Source organism: Tenebrio molitor, chromosome 6 (genome assembly GCF_963966145.1).
Source record: "Tenebrio molitor chromosome 6, icTenMoli1.1, whole genome shotgun sequence".
Classification (NCBI taxonomy): Eukaryota; Metazoa; Arthropoda; class Insecta; order Coleoptera; family Tenebrionidae; genus Tenebrio; species Tenebrio molitor.
Genome location: NC_091051.1, coordinates 3783089 through 3809102, shown reverse-complemented (window position 1 = coordinate 3809102; position 26014 = coordinate 3783089). Strand labels below are relative to the sequence as shown.

The window sequence follows — 26014 nt, the reverse complement described above, 5'->3', positions numbered from 1 at the left end:
ACCGCGCGCCACTGCCGAATTCGGCGTGAACGGGGCTTAAAATCAGAATGCCAAGGGAGAGGGACGTGGATGTAAAGGTGGTTTCACGGGACGGACAGAGGCGTCGAGCAAGAAACGACGAGTTAATAAGCGCTTATAAACAATTTAATAATCTCATAAAGCAAATACAAAGCTATATAAAAGTATGCAACAGTCTAAAATAATAACATATCCACCTCAACTTACATCAACTTTACGGAAAACAAGAGCAACGGACAAAGTGATATTAAAACTATGTCTAACATAAATAAATAGCAATCATTAAACATTTTTCTTTTGCCTATAATTATTTTTCTCTTTAATATAACTATAAGATATTCGTAGATGACTTGGTCTTCACAATCAATCGATCATTTTTTTTTAGTTTTATGATAAACATCTTCAGTGAGTGTAAAGTTACACGTAACATCGACACTGAACATTAGTACGGCTTACTCACGTTTCTTCGCGTGGAAGAAACAGCTTAGAAAACAAGATCTACATTAAACATTATCGTAATTGTTAAATAAATGAAATTTACACCATCAGTCTAACACGGGTATAACTGATCAAGTAACAGTCGATAATTCATAGTTTTTGCTTATACAATAGTTGGCAAATAGAAATTGCGTGCTCACTCTTACTACAGCGTCACATAAAGGACAACACAATTACTAAAATATCATGTTCCAGTATGTAATAAGTAAAAAATTAACGTATGTATACTGTAAAATTTATACACGTGTGGGATATTACTCGAAAATTTTTCATTTACTCTATAATGAAATTCTTATCGCCTAGATTAATAGCCAAAAACGCTCCTTCCGACATTACCAACACACAAAATCGAAATAAAACGAAAAGAAACGATAAAATTTATATTTGAGTGTTCCTTACGCTTAAATAAGAAACGCACGTAATACACAACGACAACAAAATCGAATCGGTTGCATCGATAAAATCCATGTATTACAATACAACAATAAATAAACAGGGTGTATATACAAAAAGTATATTTTAGATGAATTTATAATTTCAGGATGGACTTTAAGGAATAAATCATAAGATTGTTCATAAATAGCTAAATTTGAATAACTTATGACACGACCGTGACGTCGGGACTCCCAGCTGTGCTCCCGCTGCAGCAGCATCTTACTGCTCCTTCTTCTCTTCCGCCTTCTTGCCAATGGGAATGGCCGCCTTCACCCTGCACAGACCACCTTTATAACGCAACGCTCTCGCCCACCCCCGGCACTTACTTTGACGTGATCTCGGCCAGCTTGGTCCTGACGATCTCCAGATTGGCGTCGATTTGCGTCTTGTTCGCCTCGTACACTTTGGGAAGCGTGAACAGGGCCACCCAGGCTGCACCGACAAACGTTAGACACCTCCCTCGACTCCCTTCTCATCGCTCACCTATTATGATCAGAGTCATTCCGTTGAACCAGGCCCCAAGGTACGTCAGCGTCCACAGCAGGACCCCGAACTTGATCGAATCCACCAGGTCCTCGACCAGGAACAGTCTCCTCAGCTCCACGACCGCGGCATTGATGTGGGCCACCGCCACCTCAGACACCTCCTTAACCTTGTTCTGGGGTAGTGACACGTCCAGCTCCAGGAACTCTCTAAAACGAAAAAAACAATTAAAAATCAACAACGCGCCGTCTCCGCTCCAGAACCAACGTCGTCCGAAACTCTTCTTCTGCAGAGTTATTATAAATGTTTTTAACATCATAGTCGGCTGTGATTTATTTCTGTACGCAGATTTGCCGCTTCTTCTGCATTTGTAAATTTGACATTTGACAGTTCACATTTGTTACTGTGCGGTTTTCGTTCGTTCTTCGTCAATTTTCAAAGTGCTAATTGAGGTGTTGTGAGTTAGTTCCGGAAGCAAAAGACCTATTTCGAGGCTGTCTGGTGCAGGACGTTGGCTGCAGCGGTGAGTAGTAAAGATTTTGTACCCGCCTAAACATAACCATTCTTATTTAAACAACAATGAAACCAGATTGTTGAAATGTTCAAAAACAGTCAGAGGACTTGTTCGGCGTTATCCCAACGTTCTAAACCAGAAAACGTCTTATCAGAGATTACAGTATTGTATAGTTGCGCAATGTATTACTGTAGGCGGCACATTTCACAGCAAACTGCGATAAATTTATAATAACCTAGTAGAAGAGCAGTGCTGGAATTCCTCAGGAATCCGCTCCGACGCCACTTTTTTCCTCTCATAGTGTACAGATGGATTTACTCACTTGAAGGGGTGTCCATCGCCGGTCTTCTGCACCGCCTGCACTATGTTCTTGTAGATGCGGAAGGAGATGGTCCCTGTGAGGCCCAACAGCGACAGATACGCTACCACGCTGATCAGCGAGAAGTATGTGAGTGCCAGGAGGACGAGGAGGATGCCTCCGAAGACGGGTCCGGACTTCTTGGGGTCTCGCCAATAGATCAGGCTTTCCACTGTAACACACGAAGGTCATGACCGAATTTTACACAAAAAAAAATTCTGTACTGGTGGTGATGAGAGAAAGAATCGACCGGTGTTACGCAACGCGACGCAAAAACAGTCAACAACGGACGCGGTGTTTGTTTTTCTGAGCGATCGGCGATGATTCAGAACAGGTGGACGTGGAGGACGGTCGGAGGGGACTTCGCGGCTGAAGTTACGGAATTGCGTCTCGCTTCCAGACTTGGGTTTCCACGGTCACCTGGAGAAGCGGAGCGCGCAGAGTCGCGTTTCGAAAAATGCAAATCGCTTCCGGTTCGTCCCTCCCGGCCGATCGTCTTTCAAAAGTCGTCCTTGCCGCTCTGCATGGGCAAAAAGTCTAATTTTAACCGGCCCGAATATAAACGCGCCCGTTATTAAATCCAAGTCTCGTACTTTTCCGAGATTTTATTGGACGCACCGCATACTCGGGAGTCTCGCATTTCGGGAGGAAACGCAATTCCGACGGTCGGACGGGTCTTCGGGCGCTTTCCTTGCATTCTTTTGTGCACGAGTGATGAGTTTGTCGGTCCTTGGAAGGGGTCCAAATTTTCCGAGTTCAGTTCTATTTATCGAAAGAAAATTCCGAACGACACAGTTTGCGAATTCTCCGACACTCAAAATCGGATTATTTCTATAAATAAGAGTTTCCACATTGGCGGAATCTTAAATTATTACGTTACGTCAAGTGGAAATTGTGTTCGATAAGTGGCCAACCGAAAAATTCAACGGCGAATTTATGGAAATCTATTTAAAAATTCTCAATTAGTAAAGTGGAATAATGTTAAAAAGTCTGCCAGGAAATAAATCTGAAGATAATATGCAAACCACATCCGTGTTTTATTGACCTGTCAAAATAGCGCCATCTATTCGACATTTATTAATTTGGAGTGCTCGAGAGTACTAAAAATAAGACGATTAATTATTGCTTCCTGACAAAAAAAAAGATTAGCAGAAAAGCATCACCAAAAAAAATCTTCATTGAACAATAAGAATTGAAAATTTCCATCGTACAGTTTGAGCCTACCTGTCAATTTTTATCTTGATACGTCAAGAAGAAGCTTGGCAGGTGTGCTCGATGTACAAAAAAAGAACACTGAAGCATTATGACGTCAGTGACGGGAACAATTGCCAACATTCTTTGCTAGCGAGACCGTAAAACTATACCGAGTGTTTTGTTACGGACGTTACAGTGTATTAAATCCTTTGCCCCACCTCCGAACTACAAGCTAGATATTTTTTAATAACTCATGTAATTTTCCTTTTTAAGCCATTTTATTACTTTCTTTACGACTGCAAGATGATAAATCTTGACGTAAACAAGATAATTTGGAATTGTAACATTTTTTTACGTTCTAAATGACATAATCTTTAAAGAAGATCAAAAGAAAAAATTGTATGTTTATTTTTTGCATATCGTAAGAAAGTGGCACTTTTTTACACGCAAAATCATAGTGAAAGTAGCACTTTTTTACACGAAAAATCGTAGTGAAAGTAGTACTTTGTTGCATCATTTTATTTCATCTCCTTGATGATTGTCAAAGCGTACCTTTTTTTTTTGTAATTTTTCATAAATCTTTTAGACCAAACTTCTCAACAAAATGCAAAAAAATAGTGTGTACAACACGTTATGAAAGTCTCTTTTTTTCACTTACGAGTACATATTTGCTTGATATTTGCTCGGGCTACGCCCTCGTTAATCAATCTGCAAATTCGTGAAAAAAAGTGTGACTTTCATAACTAGTTGTACAAATAACTATTTGCTAATAGAATTCTATGACATGAGTTTTCTTTGCAACAAAACTGATACTTGTGATAAGCATCAAAGAACCAACAAACTTCGTCTAAATAGGTCTCTTTGAGGAACACTTAAATTTGTGTTTAGAAGGAAGACAGCTGAACTGTGGATGTTCAATAATTAAAATTAGAACTGAATGAAAGCCGGTGTTAACGTTTGGATTAATCTTTACGGGATATTTCGTCACCAATAAAATTTTACGAGGTACAAACAAAATAAAACTACTGTACGTAAAAACAAAATTTCAGTGGGTTTCCCTAAGCATTTTTGAGTCTTTCAGGATCTACTTTAACGCTAACGACAAGAAGTGGAGTTCCTCAAGGTCCTTCTAGAAGACCGACGCTTTTCCTTCACTTTTTCTCTTTATTTTATAAAATAAAAGTATTTTTGTTTTGACTAGGTGTCTCATAAAACTTTTAACGCTTTCTACACCAGTAACGATACTCGTGGTTATCTGGAACGGCCATTTTGTATCAGCGAGGACAACACAGAACCGAATTCGTAATTTTTTAATCGAATTTGCCCATTTTCAAGAAAATGAGTAGTTAGAACCAAAATAAAATTAAAACACAAACATTTTTAGAAAATTTCGTCATTTTTGTTTCCAGTAATTTCTATTTTGATTAATGAAAAAATAGAAATGTGTAAATCGGATTTGTTTGAAATTTAGTTTGACGGATAGAAGAACGTGGAGTTCCTCAAGGTTTTCTACAGGGGCCGGTGTTCTTTTCTTGTATTAAAAAATGTGTTACTTCTGCCAAATTTCTGCCACGCAAACGATATGTATTTTTTTTCTTTTGATGTTGGTACCATCAAAATGACCGAAATCAGAGGAAGACGTCTGCGCTGTCTGACCTGCACGACAATGACCGAAAAATGTCACCGAGATGGCACAAAAAATTAGAACGTGACCGTAAATTGTGAAACTTTCCAAATTGCTGTTAAAAAAAAAACACACACAAATCAGACTTCTCCCGGATTTGCGAATGGAAATTTCGAAAAATGAAATTTGCCGTGAACGATCACAACTTCGCATGTATTTGTGGCTTGCAACAATGCGCTTCCACGTGTCCTCCTCTGCACGCCAACACGATGTCAATACCCTCGTCGATCGAACACGATCGCAATTGTTCGAACGGCGGGTACCAAATCGCACCTGCACCGACCCATCGTACACAACACAAAGGGAACCCGACCATATGCCGACCGACGTGGAACCCACACCGACCACCCCGACGACCATATGCGCGCTTTCTCTACTTCCTTACCGGGTCCCCTTTCTGGCAGAGGTTCCGAGTACTGCTGGTACCTGTTGTTCTGCTTGCGAACCATCGCGTCTCCGGCGGAGTCCTTTGTTCCAACGAAAAAACACACAAAAAACGACCACGAAACCGGAGCACCTCAGCGGTACGCTTCGCCTTCGCGACGAGAAAGAGAAAAACTCCGGTGCGGTTCTCGGCGACCCAACCCGTCCGTCATGAAAGGTGCTTCCGTCTCAGTCGCACTCGTCACGTCCGCACCACCGGGAAAAGAGACGGACGGGGACACGTCGGCGTGTCAGGTTTTTGCACTTTTGCGAAAACCCAACATCGAACCCCTTCCGACAATTATTTACAACCGCTAATCTAATCTAATCGGAGCGGTGGCGCGCCGAGCAACGTGCGTTGTCGTCGGTGAGGGTCACGTGGCGCTATTTTCGAAGTTAATTACCACCGTCCGGGTGGTGGTTCACGTTTCTGTAATTGGTTTTGGATCCGGTCGGCCGGAAGTCATTGTTTATGATTTCGGATCGATACGTGGTGAGAGGTACGAGCGGCTACATCTGCAGGAAGCTGCAAGATCATCGTTACTAAGTGCCGATGGTTGGAGAACAATGGGACGCCAATTAAACGAGAACCGTTACCGTTTTGGTATAATTTCAAGCTGAGAAAAATATGAAAAAATGACACATCATAGTTGGCTCAGCATTCTATTTTAATCGTGCACACGGAGGGGAAAGGAAGTCCAGGTTGTTGCCGGCTTAGCAACCATCGAACGCGTACAGGTGTTTCAAATAAAATGGCACATTTCTTCCGAAACAGAGAAAAAATATTTTTTTAATAATTCTATGCTTCAGTAAATTTATTTCCACGTGAAGACTTTTACAGAAATCGAATCGTTATAGTTTTGACATTTTTCCATTCTAATGTGACAGATTTTCTTTTCATATCTCATATTTGACTTTTGACGTTACATTCAAATGTCAAAAGTCGCGTCATGGATCACCTTCATACGGCTTTTATAAAGAGTAAAGTTTTCGGCACACATTTAAAAATCCCGCGGGTAATCGACCAATTAGTGGACGGTATTTTACAAATCGACCAATCATAACTCTCGATTCCGGCGCCAGGTTCAAAATTTGAATACACGTGAAAGTTCATGTAAAAAAAAAATGGTAGTTGGCTCGACGTTCTATTTTAACATTTTACAGGGGGGAAAGGAAATCCAGGTCAACAACCACTGAATGTTTGGGATGTCTCAATAAAATCGTAGATTTTTTTTCTCTAAGGCCAAGAAATAATAATCGATTTCCTCCTATAAGCAATTTTCATTGGTGATTTGGGTTGAGCTTCAAGAAAACAGGTCACACAAAATTGGTAATAAAAAATAAAAAATTGGTAGTATTGTAGAATAAAATTATATTTTTGATAAACGACACGTACAAATAATAATAAAACCAATAAATTTTCTAAATTATTATCTAGACAGCTTAGAAGTTATCAACTTCATAAAAAAAATTACGTGAAAAAATTAATGTCGAATTTTTATCAAAAAGCACAAATTTTCGGTACAAATTTAGATATCCAACCAGTAACAGACCAATGAGCCAACAATACATATTTTGTAAATCGACCAATCACATCATTCGATTCTGGCGCGAGATTAAAAATTTAAAATAATTGTCCAACACTGCAGATATGCAGATACGCCTGGTTTATTTAAGTCGAAAATTGATCTTAAAAAAAGATAAGTAATAGTTGGCTCGGTATTCTATTTTAATGACTTCGAAGAGAAAGGAGATCCAGGTCAACAACCGTCAAATATTATACATATACAGGGTCTTGAGTAAAATCATTTCCAAGATCAATTTTTATTGACAGATTAAGTTTGACGGTTTGACTTGGATTCCAAAAAACATAAAAACTTCTTTTAGACGCACTGTAGAATTAATAATTATATTTTTTGTAAAACTTGGACAGCTTGCATCGACAAAATAAATCTCTATCTAATTTAATCAACCTCTCTTAAAAAAATGTGTATTCACGAAATGTGAATATTTCCAAGAAATAAATCAGTCCAGAATGTGGAACACAATTTTGTTGTTGTCCTTTTATAAAACACACTGACTTTTTGACATTCGACTCAAATGTCAAAAGTCGGACACGAAATCGCAACTTTTCCGTCAAAGATCACCTTCACAGTTTTCATCGATTGGCACAAGTTGTCGGTACAAATTTAAAAACCGCGCCAGTAACCGACCAATCATCCAACACGATTTCGCACTTGGACCAATCACGACCCTCGTTTCTGGCGCCACCTTCAAAACGCCAAATACGACCGTCTTTCTATTTTCGGTGCAATTACACGATCCACAACTATAAAAAAAAATGTGCATCACAACCGGATCAGTCTAATTATAACCGAATGAATTATTTATTTTCCATCGCAACGAATAATCTCGTTAGACGTTCACGCTTCGGAGAAAAACACGATTCCATAATTTCTTTTTCTCGACGACCACACGAAAATAAACAGACAAGCGGATTTGTTTTTCTACTCTCGCCGGAGGCGTGAATCAACGATTTCGACTGATCGAACTCTGACAGAAGCGGTCTGTCAATCGTCCCTGTGGAAAAGAAAATTCGATTATGTCCTTCAGGAATGACGTCGAAAAGGCGAGACAACGGGACGATTCCACGGAAAAACACGTTCGAACGGCGATAAAGGAGCCAATAATAAATGCGAGATCGTCCAGTGTTGTCTTGGTATAAATAGACAAAGACAATCGAACAGTCGTGGACATATCATCGATTTTGTACGACGTTGGTGCGTTGACAGTCGATTAGATTAATAATGGAAAAGACAAGCCAGAATTAGTGTATTATTAAAGAGGAGAAAAAAAAATATTTGCTCCGAGTTCGATAAGCGAGCGAGTTAGGCAACAAGTCTAAAATTAGTCCAGCAACAATCACATTTTCAGCGAGCACAAAATGCATACAACAAAAAAAAAAAGTAATCCTCACGTACTGATGCGACGATCGCAGGTTCAGCTGTGTCGCACTTGCGAAAAATCCGCAAAACGGTCAGCGAGGAAAACCAAAAAACCGTTCAAAAAAAAACCAGCGTCGGTCCAGTGCAGCGACCGATTCGGCCCCGACCGGAACGTCGACGTCTCCCTTCGCACAGCACACAGAAAAATCGTTTTTTATGGAAAGCGCAACTTACGCTCTTCACGACGCAACACACAGAAGGCGCTCATGGCGAAAGAAGGAGCATGCAGCCCGTCGAGGATAGGTCACCAAGTCGGAACGCGAATAATACGCGGAATCCCGGACGGGCGGCTCTGGCAGCGTGCCCGAAGCGCGGCTATATTTGACCACCACTGGCTGGCTCGGCGGCGACACCACCCCCGGACTGGGTGCACGGGGGCTGCGACACGACGCGTAAATAAATAAGAGACGCCGAAGACGGGCCGCGGCACGGCGGTGCGACTGCGCACGCCGCACGCGTCCCCGCTAATCGATAACGCGGGGCCGCGACGCGCGGAAAGCGCCCCGCGTTCGGTTAGGTTAGGGGCGCTTCTAATTTAGCCCCTGGTGCGTGGACAACCCAAAATACACGCTAATTGACGCGCTCGCAAAGACGTTACCTTTGGGATTCAGTCTTTCCGGATTGAACCAAGTGTCTGAAAAGAAAAAAAGTTAGTTAGTAGAGGGTTAGATCAGGCGGTTAATTTGGATAGGTGCATGCAACTGGGTTAGTGTAGTGTGCGGAAGAGGGGCGAACTTAATCGTCCCCCTGCGCTGCTCCATTCGTTCCGGGAATTATTCAGACGACTCGCTCGTTCCAATTCAACTGACACACCGCGGTTATTCACATCATTCGAACAGATAACATTCAAGAAAAGAGATTATTTCCGGTCACAGCAGCTGTTATCTTGTGTCTCAGCTTTGGGAGATGCCTTCCCTCGACCTTGACTCCACAGAACAATGAAAGCGTTCGAGGGGCGGAACAGCAAGGGAAAACTTTTATCGGGGGCAGGTGGATTTGAGCAAAGTAGGCCACGATCATCCCCCCATCTCGTCTGTGAGCTTGACGGGGGCAATAAACGCACGCTCGTGGAATTTTTCTCGTCGGGAGGGATGATACACTTGGAAACCAAATATTTGTGGGTAGTTTTCCACACGAGATTCGTCCAAGACCACATGTTTGCTCTAACGACCAATTAACAACCCAACTATAAACAATCGACTAAATTTTCCATATTTTTCTAGCCCCACACAAAAACTACAAACCATCTTAAAAATCTTAAAATCTTAAAAAGTTGGCATTGTCCTCGCGAAACTAACGACATCTCGTTTGCAGGTAACAGTTCCACAACAAGGCAACATTTATTTGTGCGTGCTTGCTTGTTTAAACAATGACAAGATTCTAAATAAACGACAATAAATCGCAACTCCACGTTATTTCTGATGGCATCGAATCAGGTCGGTGTGGACGACCCACCTTCCATTGAAACAAACGCGCGTCGCAATTGTACGATAAAATTGCAAGCAAGACTTTTTCGTCGACTTTCGTGTACGCAACGGTTGAATTTCCACAAAATTGTTGTGAAAACCTTCCCGCGAGTTCTGAGACTACTGAGACATTTTTTTTTTATTCTCTCGCGTCGGTTTTTTTTTGGCAACTTAATCTTTTCGCCATTCACGGCGATGTGGCGAAAGATGACTTCCAGACTAATAATAAAGTGACAAAAATTTATGACGGGGTCGATAGTCCTCAGACGGACTATTTGATGTCGAGTCGTAAATTCTCTGCAACAATGCTCATATTATTTCCTTGACCCTGCTGCAAACTAGTTTGACTTCTAGGACTCTAGGAGGCATCTTTCGACCCAAACAAAAGATTTATTTTTAGTCATTTATCAATCAAGCATGAGTACATTTTATATTGACGTAGACGTTGTTTTCCTTCTTTGTTGTTTCCAACTTTGATCTTTATTTTATGAAGTACCAATCCAACAATAAAAGTAACACGTAATTAATTTCAAACATAATAATATAATATTTCATGGCGCATAGAAATTTAATAGTCATGGAATTCTCAATACAACAATCCTCATTATTAAGACCGTAACCATTACGCAGCACATTCTGGATTTTTCTCGACATTGCAAACTTCTGCCAACCTTGACGGACAATTAAGTACCTGCAAACAAGATGCACCGAATTTTTTTACGACTTGGAACCATTATCTTCAGCCCACGGAAAAACCTTTGACCTCGAGACAAAAACCAACTTCAGGTGCGGGGACAAAAAGAATTATCAGAAGTGTACTGGAGGACAATCGTGGCCAGATTCACCAAAATCTGGGTCCCTCGGGACCCGATCCCTTTCAAAATCGCTCTTTTGTCGTGTGGGACACCCTCACCTGCGCACATTGCACAACGTTGTCAGACCTTCGTCCAAGGACTCTCGGTTTAACAACGAAACACAATAGCATTTTTTTCAAAGTCGCGTAATTACACGACATGGATGCAAAGGCTGCCGCTACCGCGGATCCATTGTTTCGACGGAACGACATCTTCGGGCTCCGCTTCCGGTGGCCCAGACGAAAAAATTCGTGTTTTTTTGGGGCCGCAGGTTACGTAACGGCGACGATGTCGATCGTCGGGCCAGAACCGGTAGATCGCGATAAGATAGTGTCGATTGATCGTTTTTCCTGGCCGCAAAAACCTTCACCGTGAGACATACTTGGGGTAAACATAACGCAAAGAAGTGACCTCTGCCTCGACTTGTCGTCGCCACCACCCTTCTTGCTCATCTCGTTGGAGACGCCGTTGAGGACGTCGTCCACGAAGGCGTTGGCGACGTTCTTCACGTCTTCCACCATGGCTGCCACAACACCGAATTCACCTTTTCGACGATCACTCGGTTATTTACACACGCACACACTGGATGTGCCTCCCGTGCCGTTATTCTCCCGAATAGGTACTTCTCTTTCGTCTCACTCCGACCAACGCACGCAAGTGCTCTACAGCGCTGACAGCGATTAACTGGGCAAGCGTTGCCGTTATCGACCCGATCGAGGGGGCCGGGGACTTGGGACTGTGCCCCCAGGACCGAGGACATGTTGACCTAGTCGGAGCCGACACCTCGAACCGTTCGCGTTCCGGCACCAGTCCTGGGGGCTCTCCAGGAACGAGCTAATGGCCGCGACCTTCAAACCTATTGTATCAATAAACCCCCATCAAGAAAATTAGATCGAAAGAGGAAGACCTCGGTGCGCACATGTTTTTGCATTCGTAAGTCACGTGACCGGCGAAATGCGACTACAACGGTGAAGGCGGAATGGTGGCAAATTTTTGTGCCAAAAAGCGACGAATCATGACCAACAACAACCTCGACGTATCCAACCTTGGACGGGCGTTAAGTGGGTCTAATAAAAACCGAAATCACTTAAATATTGGACCTAGATAAGATAATGGCAAGCTTTTTTTTGTAGACGTGATTACCTAAAAATACTAACCACACAAGCAATATTTCTTTTCGTTTTAACAAACACTTTGCACATGTCGAATGTTCGCCACACAATCAATACCGTCAGCATCGCCCATTTTAACAAGCACTTTGTGTCTTCGAGCAAAGCAAAAAATCCCCAATTAAAATTCAATCGATCAAATCGATACGTCTGACATTTGACGTTCGGTTAAATTCGGGTTGGCACCACTGCCGGTCGCCTTGTCTTAATTAAATTATTAAAACGTAATTAAGTCGCCACCCTCAACCGACAATCGAAGGGCGGAGGTCGTCCGTATTCCTACAGTCGATCCTGTTCCAACCACCCTGTATAATTTTCAACCCTCGCAAAAACTGTTTCGATTGATCAATGACCAATCGATCAAATCCGTCTGACATTTGACATAAGTCTGACGTTTCGAGCGGTCAAGTTGGCAGCACGACGAGTCTTCCCAATTGAATTTTTGTTAAAGCGTAATTAAATTGGACACCCCGAGACGCAGAAGTTCTCTCTTTTTCTGCCCCGTCACGCTCTCTACGCCGCTGCCTGGACAACCTCGACTTCAATCCCACCGTACGAATTCACTCCTGGTGGAAATCTCAATCGATCAAACCTGTCCAGACACAACCCTTTTCACGTTTGTTTATTTCGTTGGGTTGGCAACGCTACGAAGCCATCTTCACTCAATTAAATTATTAAAACGCAATCCGGTCGAAAGTCGTTTCGGTCTCGCCCCCCTTTTAAGGGTCGAAGGGTGAAATTTCCACTTTTTTTTCCACTGTCTCGACGTAGAAAACAAATGGACGCGACGCCGGTACGGAACGAGGGTCACGACATCTAACGGGAAGAGATTTTTGAGTCGACGATTATTGCACTCGTAAATTTAGTTTTCCTCCCATAAAAATACCATCCGCACGTACTGTTTAGAAATCGAGGGGCTACGAAATGGGGACGGCCGATTTTCGATCAAACGACAATTCGATCAAATGCGAAACGAGCTGTAACTAGGGGCTGGAAATTTGCGATGGCAACGTTGTCAATTTCTCTAATAAATCCAGCTGTGACGACTCAACTTGTCAAAGTTTACCGTCTCGGGCGGAGCAAGTCCGTGACAGCCCAATTAGCGTCTTAGATCGATCGAAAATCGAACTGTCATTGTGAGGCTTCTGTACAGCTTACGAAACATTCGGCAAAACATTTTGGTCGGTGTTTATTGATGATGCTGCTCGAAATGGAGGCGGCGTTATTAACACCATCCACTTTTATTAGTTTTGCCATTAATAAAGCACTCAAAAAACGATGTACCGAAAGATAACATTTCCGCAGAGCAAACCGGCGTATTAAACCAGTCAACAAGTTCTAGATTGCAAAGTGTTATTATTGAACAACAAAAAGTGCACCGTGACTCACGACAGTCTAAAGATCACAGATTAAGTCTAGAATTTGTTCTCAAACTTTCTATTTTGTGACGTGGCAAAGATCAAAAAACTCGTGATCTGATCCTGGCGACAGTGACAAAGTATCATCGGTAAACTTCTCCAGTTCTTCTGGGATCTCAGTTGCAGCTCTGCAATACAGTCTGCTGTGGAGAACGAATGATCTTATTAAATTTTTGCAAGTGCACCAGAGTGAGATAACGACTTCATTAAAGTTAAAAAAGAAATTTCAACAGTTTTTAGAGCACCGTTCTCGCCGTTCTAATAACTTGCCAAAAATAAAGAACTTATTCAATGGGAAAATATTTGAACACACACAAAGCGACATTGTTCTTTTCCCATCCTTCTCTCGTCTCTTAATTGGACTTGGACAATCGGTGGAGACAAAACAAAAGATGTATTAAGAGGAAACTTGGCATTTTTTGGAAATTTCAATTTGTAAACGTCGATTTTTCAAAAAAGTGTCATGTTCTTGTATTTCTGGAATCCTGAAAAAATGTTGATATTGAGCCGCAACTTACTAATTTTTTTTTAAACAAAACATAATAAATACTCTACGTTTAGATTATCAATAATTACACTAAAAACCAGAAGGGTGAAATTGAAATACTCGTAGTTATTTTCATGAGTAGCGCTGTCAGATCGGCCTGTTTTACATCACTCGGCTAACGCCTCGTGCTTCAAATTTCGGCCTTACCTGAAAAGTGACAGCGCACGAATATTGAATATCGTTTTTATGTTCGTTTGGGCAGTCTTAAAAAACATTCATTAATTGTAAATTTTGAGGTTAGCTTTGACAAATGTCAAGTTAGATAATTATATAACCGGGAAAAATTATACAGGGTGTCTCAAAATTCCGAATTCAGAGCGTGGTAGGGAAGGACCCAGTGGAGCACGAAAAATACTTAAAAAATTCGCTCTTCCTGAAGAAGGTATAAGCACTCTAATTTTGTTCAATACATAGCAGCCTTCATATCCACAGTGGCAAAATACAATTCTAGTTACGTTGCCGTTCCATTTTTAAGAAAAATTACAAAAATTTAAGATTTTTTACTCCAAAGTAAAGCTATTCTTCAAAATCACAATCATTTACATCATAAATAACAATAAACACTGAACTTTTCAGCCTGTATTTGAAGAAAACGCAGTTCAAAGAGTGCAGCCTCAGACCAATGTATCTTTGTGGGGGGAGTCCCGATTTTTTTAAATTTCCATATTTGGACTACTGGAGTGATCCCCTACAACGCTCTGAATTTGGAATTCGCGAATTTTGAGACACCCTGTATATTTAGTTATATACCACTTTCCCGATTATGTATCTCGGGAAACAAACATGAAAAATCTTATGTACATATTATGGTTTCAGTGCGTCAGACAAATGTTTTTTAATCAGTTCGTGTCGATTTTTTTGCAGCAATGGATCACGTGACCAGGTGCAGCGCCACACGAAGGAAAAAAAGAATTCCAAATGTTCCAATTCTAAATTGTAAAATTTGAACAGACAACAAGATTCCCTTTTCTTGGTGTGATAGTAATACTTAGGGGACCAGCCTGTAGATACTGTCTGCAAGCTTAATGTAATAAAATTAACGCACGAAGCATTAATAAATAATTAGTATTTATGAGGCATGCACGCGAGAAAACTCGGTCACACACACCATTAGCGTGAAAAGTAACTGCGCCTAATTTTCCGAGACACCGTCGTACACATTTCAAAATGAAAAACAAGCGACATTTTCATCGTTCAACCTGTTCCGAACAATTCCCTTATCAATGCACACAAGCGGCGGTTATTAATAGCCTCCTTATCGCTTTTGAATTCGTTTCGACCCACACGAGGTGGCAACTTCCTTCTTCCACTTGTGGTGCTGCGTTCCGGCCGTCATCAATTCGGTCCGTTACTGTACACCCGAATCGGACTCTTGTGCTTGTCACCTCTCTCCGTCGATTAAATAATAAATAAGCTTCGACGTGCAATTACGAATTTTCAAAAATAGACGATGAATCACAAATCCGTGACCACCATTTTATAATGGTCACCTTGTTTGTCAATTTGCGCGAGTTACGACTGTTGCAAATGGAAAAATTAAGTTCGTTATCGGCAATTTATCAGAATGCGCTAATGCACCGGGGGACCCCTGGAGCCGCAGGGGCGGACTCGAATTATTCGCGGTCGCACCAAGACGACACAGATGGGGACGAATAAATCTGTTTTTAGAGACATTACGCAGTCGTTTCCAGTAAAATACAGCACGGTTCGATAAATATTTGCATGGCTGCACGTGACGTCACGCAACGAAAAAACTCCACCGTTTGAATAACACACTTAGCGACCGTGCAACTGCATTATTTATAACGACGGTTGCGGTGCTGGATGACGAAAAATGTTTCGGGCGGGGGCGGCGAACTGCCATAAAAAAAAAATGCAGTCACAATCTGCAACATTGCAACATTTTCGACAAATCTAGAAGGTCGGAACGTCAACTGTCAAAACGACATTTCCTTCGTGTCAATTATGACAAGCCGTGATGACTAGATCGGATATTCGCGAAAGAATGCGTCACTTTTTGGGGTGATTCATCATCACCCCTGGATTAAAATCTGACATACCTAGTCCCATTTTGCAGAAGATGGCTTCTGCGTCGATGACTGCGGCCTTCTTGGGTTTGGAGTCGGCCTTGCAGACCTCCTCCTTCTCTGGAAGCTTCTTCGCCGGCTCCGGGGTTGTCTTGACCGGTTCCGGTTTGACCTCTTTGGGTGGAGCTGGAGCCGGTTCGAGAGGGTAGTCCTTTTGGGGGAGTTGCGGCTCGAGCTCGTCCAGGTCCTTGAAAGCGTCGGTCTTGAAGTTGTCGGTGGAGCCGAACGACTCGGGCAGTTCTGCTTTCTTGGGGAAGTCTTCATACTTGGAAGGCTTGAAGTCGTCGTCATTGTCCGGTTCGCTGTCCGAGTACTTCTCCAAGAGGTCGTTGGTCGCGTCCGGCTTCTTCGGTTGAATTGGCTCGCGTTCGACGTCCATGAAGTGCTGCGTGGCGGTCTTGCCGTCGTCCTTGTCGGGGATCTCGGGAGGCTCCTCGTGCTTGGGGGGCGCGAACGACGTCATCTCCTCGAGGAACTTGTCGAGCTTGGCGTCGCCCTCCTTGCGGTCGGGGAAATTGTCGCCCATTTCGAGCAGGTTCGAGTCCATCTTTCTGTCGAACAAGGCGGACTGGAGAGGATCGAACGATGACAGTTCGGCGGGGTTGGCTGCAGTGGCGGCTTTGTCATCCCCTTTATTGATCATGCCGAGCTCGTCACGTGCAGCCGTTTTCAAGCCGGACAACAAATCGCCGGTGCCGGACTCCTTCAGCGGCGAACTGTCGTGCCCCAGGTGCTCGAAATCGTCCAGCGAGTCCATCTCGCGTCGCAGGCTCCCCAAAGGCAGGGAGTGGCTCTCTTTCGGTCCTCCTTCCTGTGTCACTTCCTTGTTGTCCATGATTATTTTTTCTACACTTATTTTTTTTGGGGTTTTATTTTACGAAACGGTTAAGGGACGAACACTACGAATTTCACAAACACAACCGGCACAACTGTCAAACGTCAGAAAACTTGTGTTGTGTTGGTGTGCGATGCTTTTGTTGCAGATGTTTCGGCGGTGGTGGGGGAGCAGGGTTGCCACTCATTGGCGTACAAAGCACCATAAGCGGGGATGATCCCGTTTATTAAAATAACCCAGGAATGACTAACACTAGTCCAGTTTACATTTGTCAGTTTTCAATTGGTTCTTTCGCATAAATCTATAAAACCAACACGACTTACAATCCTGGAACGAGATGAAATCTTGTGAAATCTGGGGTATTTTTAGCACGATTCCATTGGGTGAAGGATAATTACTGTTTTGAATTGACCAATCACAAAACACTTTATCGAAATACAAACACTTTACCCAGCACAGGTGTAACACAAGTTTAATGTAAACAAAAAGAGAAATTTATATATGGCTCTGTCTTGATGTTTACTTCCGATGTAGTCTCATGGAAATTTTTAACAGTGGCGTAACAAGGCACAACTCCGCTTAAAATAAAGCTGACTTTTTCTTCAATTTCGACTGTAAATCTAGATGGATAGCAATGAAGCACCGATGAAGAATAAAAAAATATTTATTGTCAGAATTAAAAAGTGTAAAACTGTAGCAAGAGATGTCTTTACTTTAAGTTACGCCACTGTTTAATTGAAACAGGTCAGATTGAAGTGAAATAATTTAAAGAAAAGCCAGAAAAAAAACTTTTCAATCCCTCTGGAAGTCAGAATAAGTGTAAATACAGTCAACCTCGCTTAAAACGACCCCGGTTATAGGGACCCATCGCATATAACGAACTAAATTTTAAGTCCCGTCATTTTATCCTATATTTCAATGTAAAAGTTCATCGGTTATATCGAACTCGGATATAACGAACCATCGGGTACAACGAACCGACAAAATCGAAATTAGTGTAAATTTTCCTCGGTTATAACGAACTTTGCATTTGCATTGCCCTAGACTAGCCTGGTAATTCCCATGTTTTACTTGCGACCGCGCGTTTTATAATCTTTGATATTATGTTACCGATAAAACGTCGCCACTCGCCTGTTTTCTTAAGACACAACACAGTAGAGATCTGCATTCAGCACAGAAGTTTATTATAAGTGGGTGCTTATCATGGCCAAGTCTTCGAGAAAATCGTTCGTGAGTGGATTCGCAGAGAAACCGATAAAGAACATGAAACTAAACAAATAGAAAATTTATTTTTGTTTAAAGAACTAAATATGAACGACTACATAAATGTGGACAATTCAGTCCTCACAACAGAAGATTTGGATGATCAGGACATAATTGCGTCTGTGATAGATGAAACTAGAGCTGAAAGTGATCAGGACGAAGTTACTGAGGATGACCAAGAATTACCAACATTGCAGCCTGTTTCTTTTCAAGAAGCCGTTAAAAGTTTAAGCAATATCTATTTCTTTTTACAATCAAGAGGTGCCCCGGACGCAATTTTTCACAATTTGAATCAAGTTGAAACATACATGGATAATTTATACATAAAAAACCCTGTAATTCAGACAAAAATTACGAATTTTTTCAAATAAAATTATAGTTATGCATATCCATTAGATTAGACAATAAATGCGTTATAAAAGTTTTTGTATGTATTTATTTTGTTATTATCGTTTATTGCGAACTTCGGATATAACGAACCGATTTGGTCGGTCCCTTGAGGTTCGCTATAACCGAGGTTGACTGTATTTATTATAGAGTTAAAGAAACGATCAGTAGTTTTACGCTCTAACAACAAATTATTTTATTTTCTCGTACTTTAAATAAATAAATCTCGAAAGTTCGGTTATTTTCCTTCGACAAGTATCGAAATAATATTGGGTGATTCAAAATGATTGTGGATAATTATGGCAACTATGTACGAAAGTTTATGTGCCAACTGTGTGGGTAGAATACAGTTGACATTTCTTTGACAGTTCATAGTCGCGCAATTTTGAAAATTATTAAATCAATGTGCAATGGTATAAAAAAATCACATGCACGCCCATGAAATGTCATACAAATGTCAACTCTACCCCACTCACACAGTTGCCACATAAATTTTCGTACATAGTTGCCATACTTATCCACAATAATTTTGAATCACCCATATAAATGATTTTTTGAAAAACTTGGTTGGCACGCAACCAACATTACACCTCGGTATCTATAATAATCGAGTTTGCAGAAAATAATGTTGGATAATTAACAAATAAAGTTGAGATGCTTTGTTGTAAGAAGCTCTCAATGTAAACTTCTCAAGGAAAAATCACATCCAAAAATAAATCTCTAGATGCCTCAATCAAAAAGTGATGACCTTGTGAAATTTATTCACTCCGTATCTTATGAATGTCATTTGAACCAAAGATCACTTTCCGTTTTTTTTTTTTTTTTGACAGAAAACTTGCACAACTTCTTTTGAGATTACACATTTTGCATGTAGTCCAGTTTTTTTTTTCGAAAAAGCTTCGAGAAGTATGTTGCGTAATTATAAGTAACGGCATTTCGATCTGATGGTATCGCATCGAATTGTCATTGATTTTGATTTCATAACAACTTGACGAAAGTGGGGTTATGGTTGATTCGTCATGTTTATTTCTCTGAAAATACCTTTTATGCAAGCTTTAAAATGCTATAATTTAACTTAACGAGGCAATACTGTCGACATGAAATAAAAACGATACGACCTTTAAATCTATTTAGTGTTTTTTCGCATCCACCTTATCTAACATGTATTTTTACTGTACCGTTTACAAGATATGCCAAACTTACAGAAACGCGACAGTAATGAAAACATTAAAAAGAGCAAAATCAACCGTAACAAATGTAATAAAATCAAAGTCAGCGGATATCATAGTTCCCAATCAACTAATCCACGAGTACGTGTGGGAACACTTGGACAACTGGTACGATAAAACAGCCGTGGTAAGTTGTGTTTTCAACCTTTCAACAAGCACCACACGGCCACTCTTAGATGTGTTTTGACACCGGGAAACGCTACACCTTTCAACAAATTTATCACAAGAGTTGGTCTCTGGCGGCAGTTTTGCGTCAAAAATTCCAACTCCAGGTGGGCGACACCGTCGCAGTCATATTACCAAATGTCCCAGACTTCCCGGTGGCCTTTCTAGGCGCCATTCAAGCCGGACTAGTGGTCACGACAGTCAACCCATTTTACACGCCAGGTTGTCATTTAAAAAATAAAAATCCACTGATGACCCTTTCAATTGTAGACGAAATGGCCGTTCAGCTCGGCGACTCCGGTTCGCAACTGATTTTCACAAGTCGTGAACTTTTACCGTTTGTAAACAAAGCAACAAACAAACTCAGGAAAAGGGTGCCAACAGTATTGGCTGAAACCAAACCTGTAAACTGTAACAAACAACAACTTCTTAGTTCTCATAACTTTTATTGTCAGGCCGATTCTTTGCCCGCCGACTGCGTCAGACTCGACGAATTATGTGATACTAGTAATAGTAATAATAAAGACAAACTAGACGATTTACTTATGAGTCCGGACGACGTCGCGCTGTTGCCATATTCCAGCGGTACCACCGGGCTCTCCAAAGGTGTGCAACTCACCCACAGAAACGTCGTCTCGAATCTGTACCAAATGTCTTCGCCTGATTTCGTGGTCAACCGAAAAACTGAAGGTACGTGCGCATCGCAACTCCACCAAACTGTACTCCAATTTCAGGTGGCTTCCAAGACGTGATTCCCGTTTTCCTGCCGCTCTTTCACATATACGGCATGGTCGGTATTTTCCTCAACTTCTTCGCTCAAGGTTGCAACTTGATAATGGTGTCGAATTTCGTCGGTTCGCAGTTTGTCAAACTGTTGCAGTCGTACCACCCCACGTTGTTGTTCGCAGTACCGCCAATCAGTAAGCAGTAATTTCCCTGTAGTTCCCAGTCTCACCACTCTCTTTAAGTCGTGGTGATCTTGAACAACCCTAGAATCAGATCGGACGATTTGAAATCGATCCGCACGATTATCTCGGCTGCGGCCCCTTTGGGAGCCTCCGCAGTGGAGGAGTTCAACAACAAGTGTCAAGAAAAAATTGATTTGTTACAAATGTACGGGATGACCGAGACTTCGCCGTTGACCTTGATGCAAACGCCTAGGTTAAACAATGGGACTAAAATTGGAGGCAGCGGATTCTTAATACCCAACACCGAGGCTAAAATAATCTCGATCGATGGAGATTCCACAGGACTGGAGGCCTACCGGTCGGGGGAGCTTGTCGTGAGGGGACCCCAAGTCATGAAAGGTTACCACAACAACGCGAAAGCTACCAGAGAAGCGATGCTCGGTGATTGGTTGAGAACCGGCGACGTCTGCTACTACGACAAACACCAACACTTCTTCATCACCGACAGGCTGAAAGAACTGATCAAAGTTAAAGGTTTTCAAGTGGCGCCAGCTGAGCTTGAAGAAATACTAAAAAGTCATGCTGCCATTCAAGACGCCGCTGTTGTGGGAATCCCCCATCCGGTTCACGGGGAAGTACCCAAAGCTTTCGTTGTTTTGAGAGGCGACAACAATGTGAGACCTGACCAGGTGAAGCAATTCGTCGCTTCGAAAGTAGCCAATTACAAGAGACTAGTAGGGGGTGTGGTAGTGGTAGGGAGTATTCCGCGAAATAGCGCCGGAAAGATTCTCAGGAACGAGTTGAAACACTTGTGAAAGTACTCAATTTTTTTAAATGAATACTGTTACTTTCTTCATTGCCTTATTTCTTTTCCTTTTGTCATTGTACTTGGGATGCGACGTGGATTACAAAACAAAAATGGTTTTTATACAAGTTTATCAAACTTGTTGAATACTCACACATAAGCAGTATTTTCTACAAAACAACAAAAAATTATTATTTTTTTTTCACCAAGTCACATAATTTCCATTTTCTGCATTGTTTGCAACTGCCAAACTCTTCTCTGTTTTAATCCCGTCTTGCGACTTGTACACGTCTTCAGGATTTGTCGAATTGTCCTCAGAGTTCAACACTGTTTTCTGTCACTTCTGAAACGTGGACCGCATTGAGTTGATCCTCATTTTGACGAATTTCTCCTCTGCTTCTCACTGAAACTTCGCAGGCCTCTGCTCATTCCATCCGGAAGGTGTCTCTGTTGCCATAAAAGTAACTGCTGATTGAGATTGCATAACACAAAGTTATGATTTCGTGGATAAAAACCTCGTGCTTGCTCAAAGCGGCACATTCTTATCTGTAATTGTGTATTTACAGCTGAAAACTTGAAATATTTACAAAATAACAATTTTGGGTTAGGTGGGGAAATGTCAAGCAAAACTTCAAAGTCGTTCGGGCAATCGGACGTTACGTCTATTCAAGCAGGGCGAGAAGACAACGATTTGTCCATATTTGTGCATTTACTTGTTTAAAGTTCGGGAAATAAACAAAGTAAAACGTTTTAAATTATGCGTCGGGAGTGTGAATTGTCTTGTCAAGGTTTAACAGTCGTCCTGTCCTCAGCACGTTGTGAATATTGAAGCTGGATCCTCACTAGATAAGGACAATCAAATTTTTATCACTACAGTCTGATTTATTAAGTTATTGAAATTACTAAAACTAAAACTAGCAGCACAATTATTTCACAAAAAATGCACTAGCCGTTGAATAAACAAGTTATATGAAATGCTCTTATGTATAATCACGTATCGGTTCTTTTATCTTTGTTCTTTCTTATAAAGTCGTTGCATAAGTGCAAAATACGAATAGGATGCATTCATAATCTAAAAACACAAAGAAAATAAAAACCAACGTGCATCTTATGTAAATTGTACTTACTGAAGTTAGAGACCTTAGCGACAAAATTGAAAATTTTCCTGCTGTGATTGCAAACTGCCTGTTAGCTCTTGTCATAACTATGATGAGAGATCTTTTAATTTCGTTGCTAGACTGAAGCCAATCGGTTTTGTAGCAAGCATCACCCACTGCCAAACTCTACAAAAAAGTTTTTATTTGAGATTAACAACACAGTTTAGCGACAAATACTCTGAGAATGATTTCATTGCCGAGCCAACAAAATGTGGCGAGTTGCCACATCATTGCGGAAAAGAATAAAACCATAGTGACAAACTGAGCGCTCATCGGATCTATCTGCAAGAATATTTGTTAAATTTTTGAAAAGACATGAAAGTAAGAGTACGTTGGCAAGTTGGAAACCGATATTGCAAATGGAGAAAATGCTGCTCAGATATTGTGACAAGAAGAACAAGTGGAAGATGTTTTCTACGTGTGTCAAAAATCTGGAAAAAGACCAGAAATTATGAAGCATTGTCGTTACAGCGTATCTACTTTATTATGTCGGTGTGGTGGACCACGCATTGCTTCATACGTCTCTTCTCTTCTTCTGGAGAGTAGTCTTCGTGGTCAAACTTGGTCAAATCGTGGATTTTCTGTTCGAGAATTTGCAACTGAGCAATCGCGGTACCCATAAAGCACACCGCCAACATATCCAAACACACCGTGTTCAACGCAGAATTCATGATCGCCGTCATTTGGAAAACATACATGCCATATACCCACGACCCAAAATCGTAGGAGAATTTAACCGGCAACACTGTCTCACTACTAAGCGAAAGACAAGCGTAAAGCGTCACTACTACCGAACAAATTCCGCTGTAAATCTTCATAACTAAGATGCACCTCTCTCCCATTGTTTTGGCAAAATCTCTTTGAGCCTCTCCATGCGGCTCAAACGTTTTCGCGTTTGCCATGATCTCAATCATGCAGAAAAATTCCCTTCTTTTGAGCTTGAACACCAACAGCTTAACGATGTAAGCGAAGACCAGCGTCGTCACCGACAAATTCTCAGCGAGGTCTTTGAAATCGCTGAAGTGCAAAACGATCTCCATCATGTTGGTCGCGAAGAAGATTAACGACGAGGCGAAAGACAAGAAGGAGCGCAGCTCTGACCAGATGGAGAGAGTCGTGTGGGGCCAGTGGCCCGAGATTTGTAAGAACTTTCGGACGAAATTGACAGCAGCGAAGAGGTCGGTGTGAGGTGCCATCGTACTTGGAGAATTCTCGTCGAGGGAACTTTTATATGAGGTCACAAATAGGTTGGAAACTTGTCGAGTTGTAATTAAGGGATGATTACAAAGCTCAGAAAGTTTTAATTGGACACGATTAAAATTGATGTGGGTATGTGGTCTTTAAGCAATGATGGAATTGATACATTTTTTATGCTATAAATGAAGACTTGGGCAAAATGGTGCTCAAATATTTAGAGCGTTCAGGTGGACATAAAATCTAGGAAAAATTATTTGCTAAAGAAACTGTAAGTAAATTTGCTAAAAAATCTTTAATATGAGTCCAATGTGAACATTATTTTTTATTGTGAAAGAACGAAATGTTTCGAGCCAATTACAAGTGACTGCAACCGTTTCTTTGTTATTTGAGTCAATTAGTGGTGTCAATAATGCAAGATGTAACAAAGAGACTTGATAACAATGTTTCAAAGCATTTTACCGAAGGGGTGATCTTCGCAAGTAATAAACTCGAGAAAATTAAAAATGAATGAAACTGTTAAAATTTTATGAAGGAGTAAAGAAGATACCTTTCACTGGATAAAATAAAGTATCGACCTTTATCGTGAAAGACTCGCCAATCTAATAAAGTTAGACTCACTGAACTATCCACATTTGACAGGTCGCAAGTCAGTAATGATTGCTTAGTTTTTCAGCTAATAATTGGTAGTTGAAGTCTCCAAACAAATACCAAAAGTGTAAATGTAACGCAAGCGGTAAGTTCTTGGCCAAGTCATTTTTCATAATTTTTCTTTTTATTGTAGGACCTCACCGACTCGACTCTAATTTTTTAGATATTTTGGGAATCCAACAATTTTCAGATTTTAGGTGTTTATGCGATTTATTTATACAAACTGCAATTTTTATTGAGGTAATAAGCTCAATTAGCAACTCAATGCCCACTTGTTACGTCACAAGTTAATAAATTGATTTTAATCCACGAAACAATGTTTTTTTCCTCAGAAACAAGTTTAAGAAAAATTGAACGACTCAAAAAAATCTTTGAAGTATTTTAACTGACTGTTATTTGAAAATTTATGACCCTACTTGCTGTGGAAAAAATTAAACCATCGTAAACAATAAAAAAATTATGTAAGTAGTGTAATGAAGATAACTGAAGAAACAATCACGGCAAATAAAATTATTTTGAAATTATTGTCAATTGCTTGACTTGTCATGCAAAGAGATTACAAAATTCCCACTTTAAAATACCGACGAAGAGATAGGAAATAATTTAATTCTCTATTTCTTTCACGAGTTCTCGAGCAGAGTAAGCAATACTTTTTGCAAGTGTTATTAATTTTATTAATTGATGTAATAACACGATTTTAATTAATTTCTTTGATAGTGTCGTCGCATCGAGCTCAGTCGGACAAATTAAAAAGTGCCAAAAAAATGGAATGAAATGTAGTTAATAAAATAAACGAAAGGAAAATTTAGAAAACCTAAAGTCGTTTTAAACTGGCACTTCTGTGATGGGAATAGGTGAGGTTGGGTGGGCGCAAAAATAAAAAACGTTTTGGACGGACGTCGGCAAAAAACAGCTGAGAATACGAGTAGAAAGAAAGTTTCTAAAAAAAGTGATTGCACGAAGTTAATTCGCAATTAATCAGTTTCGTGGTGATGAAAATGAAGCGGTTGAAAGTGTGACACGAAAATTTGAACAGCAAATTTCCGTTAGGGCGTTCTTAGGTTACGCGCGATTGAAGTTGGCCGGATTAATTAGCGGTCGTGATTAGCCAGCGAGAAGGCACGAGATTGAGATGAGAAACGAGCCGAGAGTTTGAGATGAGTAGCAAACCGCGAGCTTGAGATGAGTGACGAGCCTTGTAGCAACTGGTCAGAGCTAGTAATGAAGACTTGAATCGAACACTTAAGCTTAAGTTTAAATAACAATC

General features: G+C 41.0%; 3 protein-coding genes across 11 annotated transcripts; 1 reads left to right on the top strand and 2 right to left on the bottom strand.

Moving 5' to 3' along the window:
- Positions 1-126: 126 nt before the first annotated feature.
- On the bottom strand, positions 127-17113 carry Rtnl1 (Reticulon-like1). Of its 8 annotated transcripts, none has more exons than XM_069051176.1 (6): positions 16127-17113; positions 9211-9246; positions 2271-2478; positions 1435-1643; positions 1278-1383; positions 127-1225 (listed from the first exon to the last, which is right to left on the bottom strand). In XM_069051176.1, exons 1-6 carry the CDS (start codon positions 16986-16988, stop codon positions 1171-1173), a joined length of 1476 nt encoding a protein of 491 aa, XP_068907277.1. In that variant the 5' UTR covers positions 16989-17113; the 3' UTR covers positions 127-1170. The 8 variants fall into 8 exon arrangements, with proteins under 8 accessions (XP_068907277.1, XP_068907279.1, XP_068907278.1 ...); XM_069051178.1 differs by lacking the exon at positions 16127-17113 and adding an exon at positions 11315-11637; XM_069051177.1 differs by lacking the exon at positions 9211-9246 and having other exon boundaries at positions 16127-17112.
- Positions 17114-19799: 2686 nt separating this feature from the next.
- On the top strand, positions 19800-21794 carry LOC138133309 (uncharacterized). Its single transcript, XM_069051175.1, has 6 exons — positions 19800-19994; positions 20044-20254; positions 20303-20436; positions 20488-20722; positions 20767-20952; positions 21001-21794. Exons 1-6 carry the CDS (start codon positions 19800-19802, stop codon positions 21753-21755), a joined length of 1716 nt encoding a protein of 571 aa, XP_068907276.1. The 3' UTR covers positions 21756-21794.
- A 65-nt stretch (positions 21795-21859) lies between these two features.
- On the bottom strand, positions 21860-25148 carry LOC138133311 (odorant receptor 13a-like). 2 transcript variants are annotated; one of them, XR_011160319.1, is made up of 6 exons: positions 23383-25148; positions 23234-23333; positions 23080-23184; positions 22873-23028; positions 22261-22817; positions 21860-22192 (listed from the first exon to the last, which is right to left on the bottom strand). XR_011160319.1 is itself a non-coding variant. In XM_069051185.1 (5 exons), the coding sequence occupies exons 1-5, from the start codon at positions 24096-24098 to the stop codon at positions 22752-22754; spliced, it is 1143 nt and encodes a 380-aa protein (XP_068907286.1). In that variant the 5' UTR covers positions 24099-25148; the 3' UTR covers positions 21860-22751. The 2 variants fall into 2 exon arrangements, 1 of the variants encoding a protein (XP_068907286.1); XM_069051185.1 differs by having other exon boundaries at positions 21860-22817.
- Between the last annotated feature and the right edge of the window lie 866 nt (positions 25149-26014).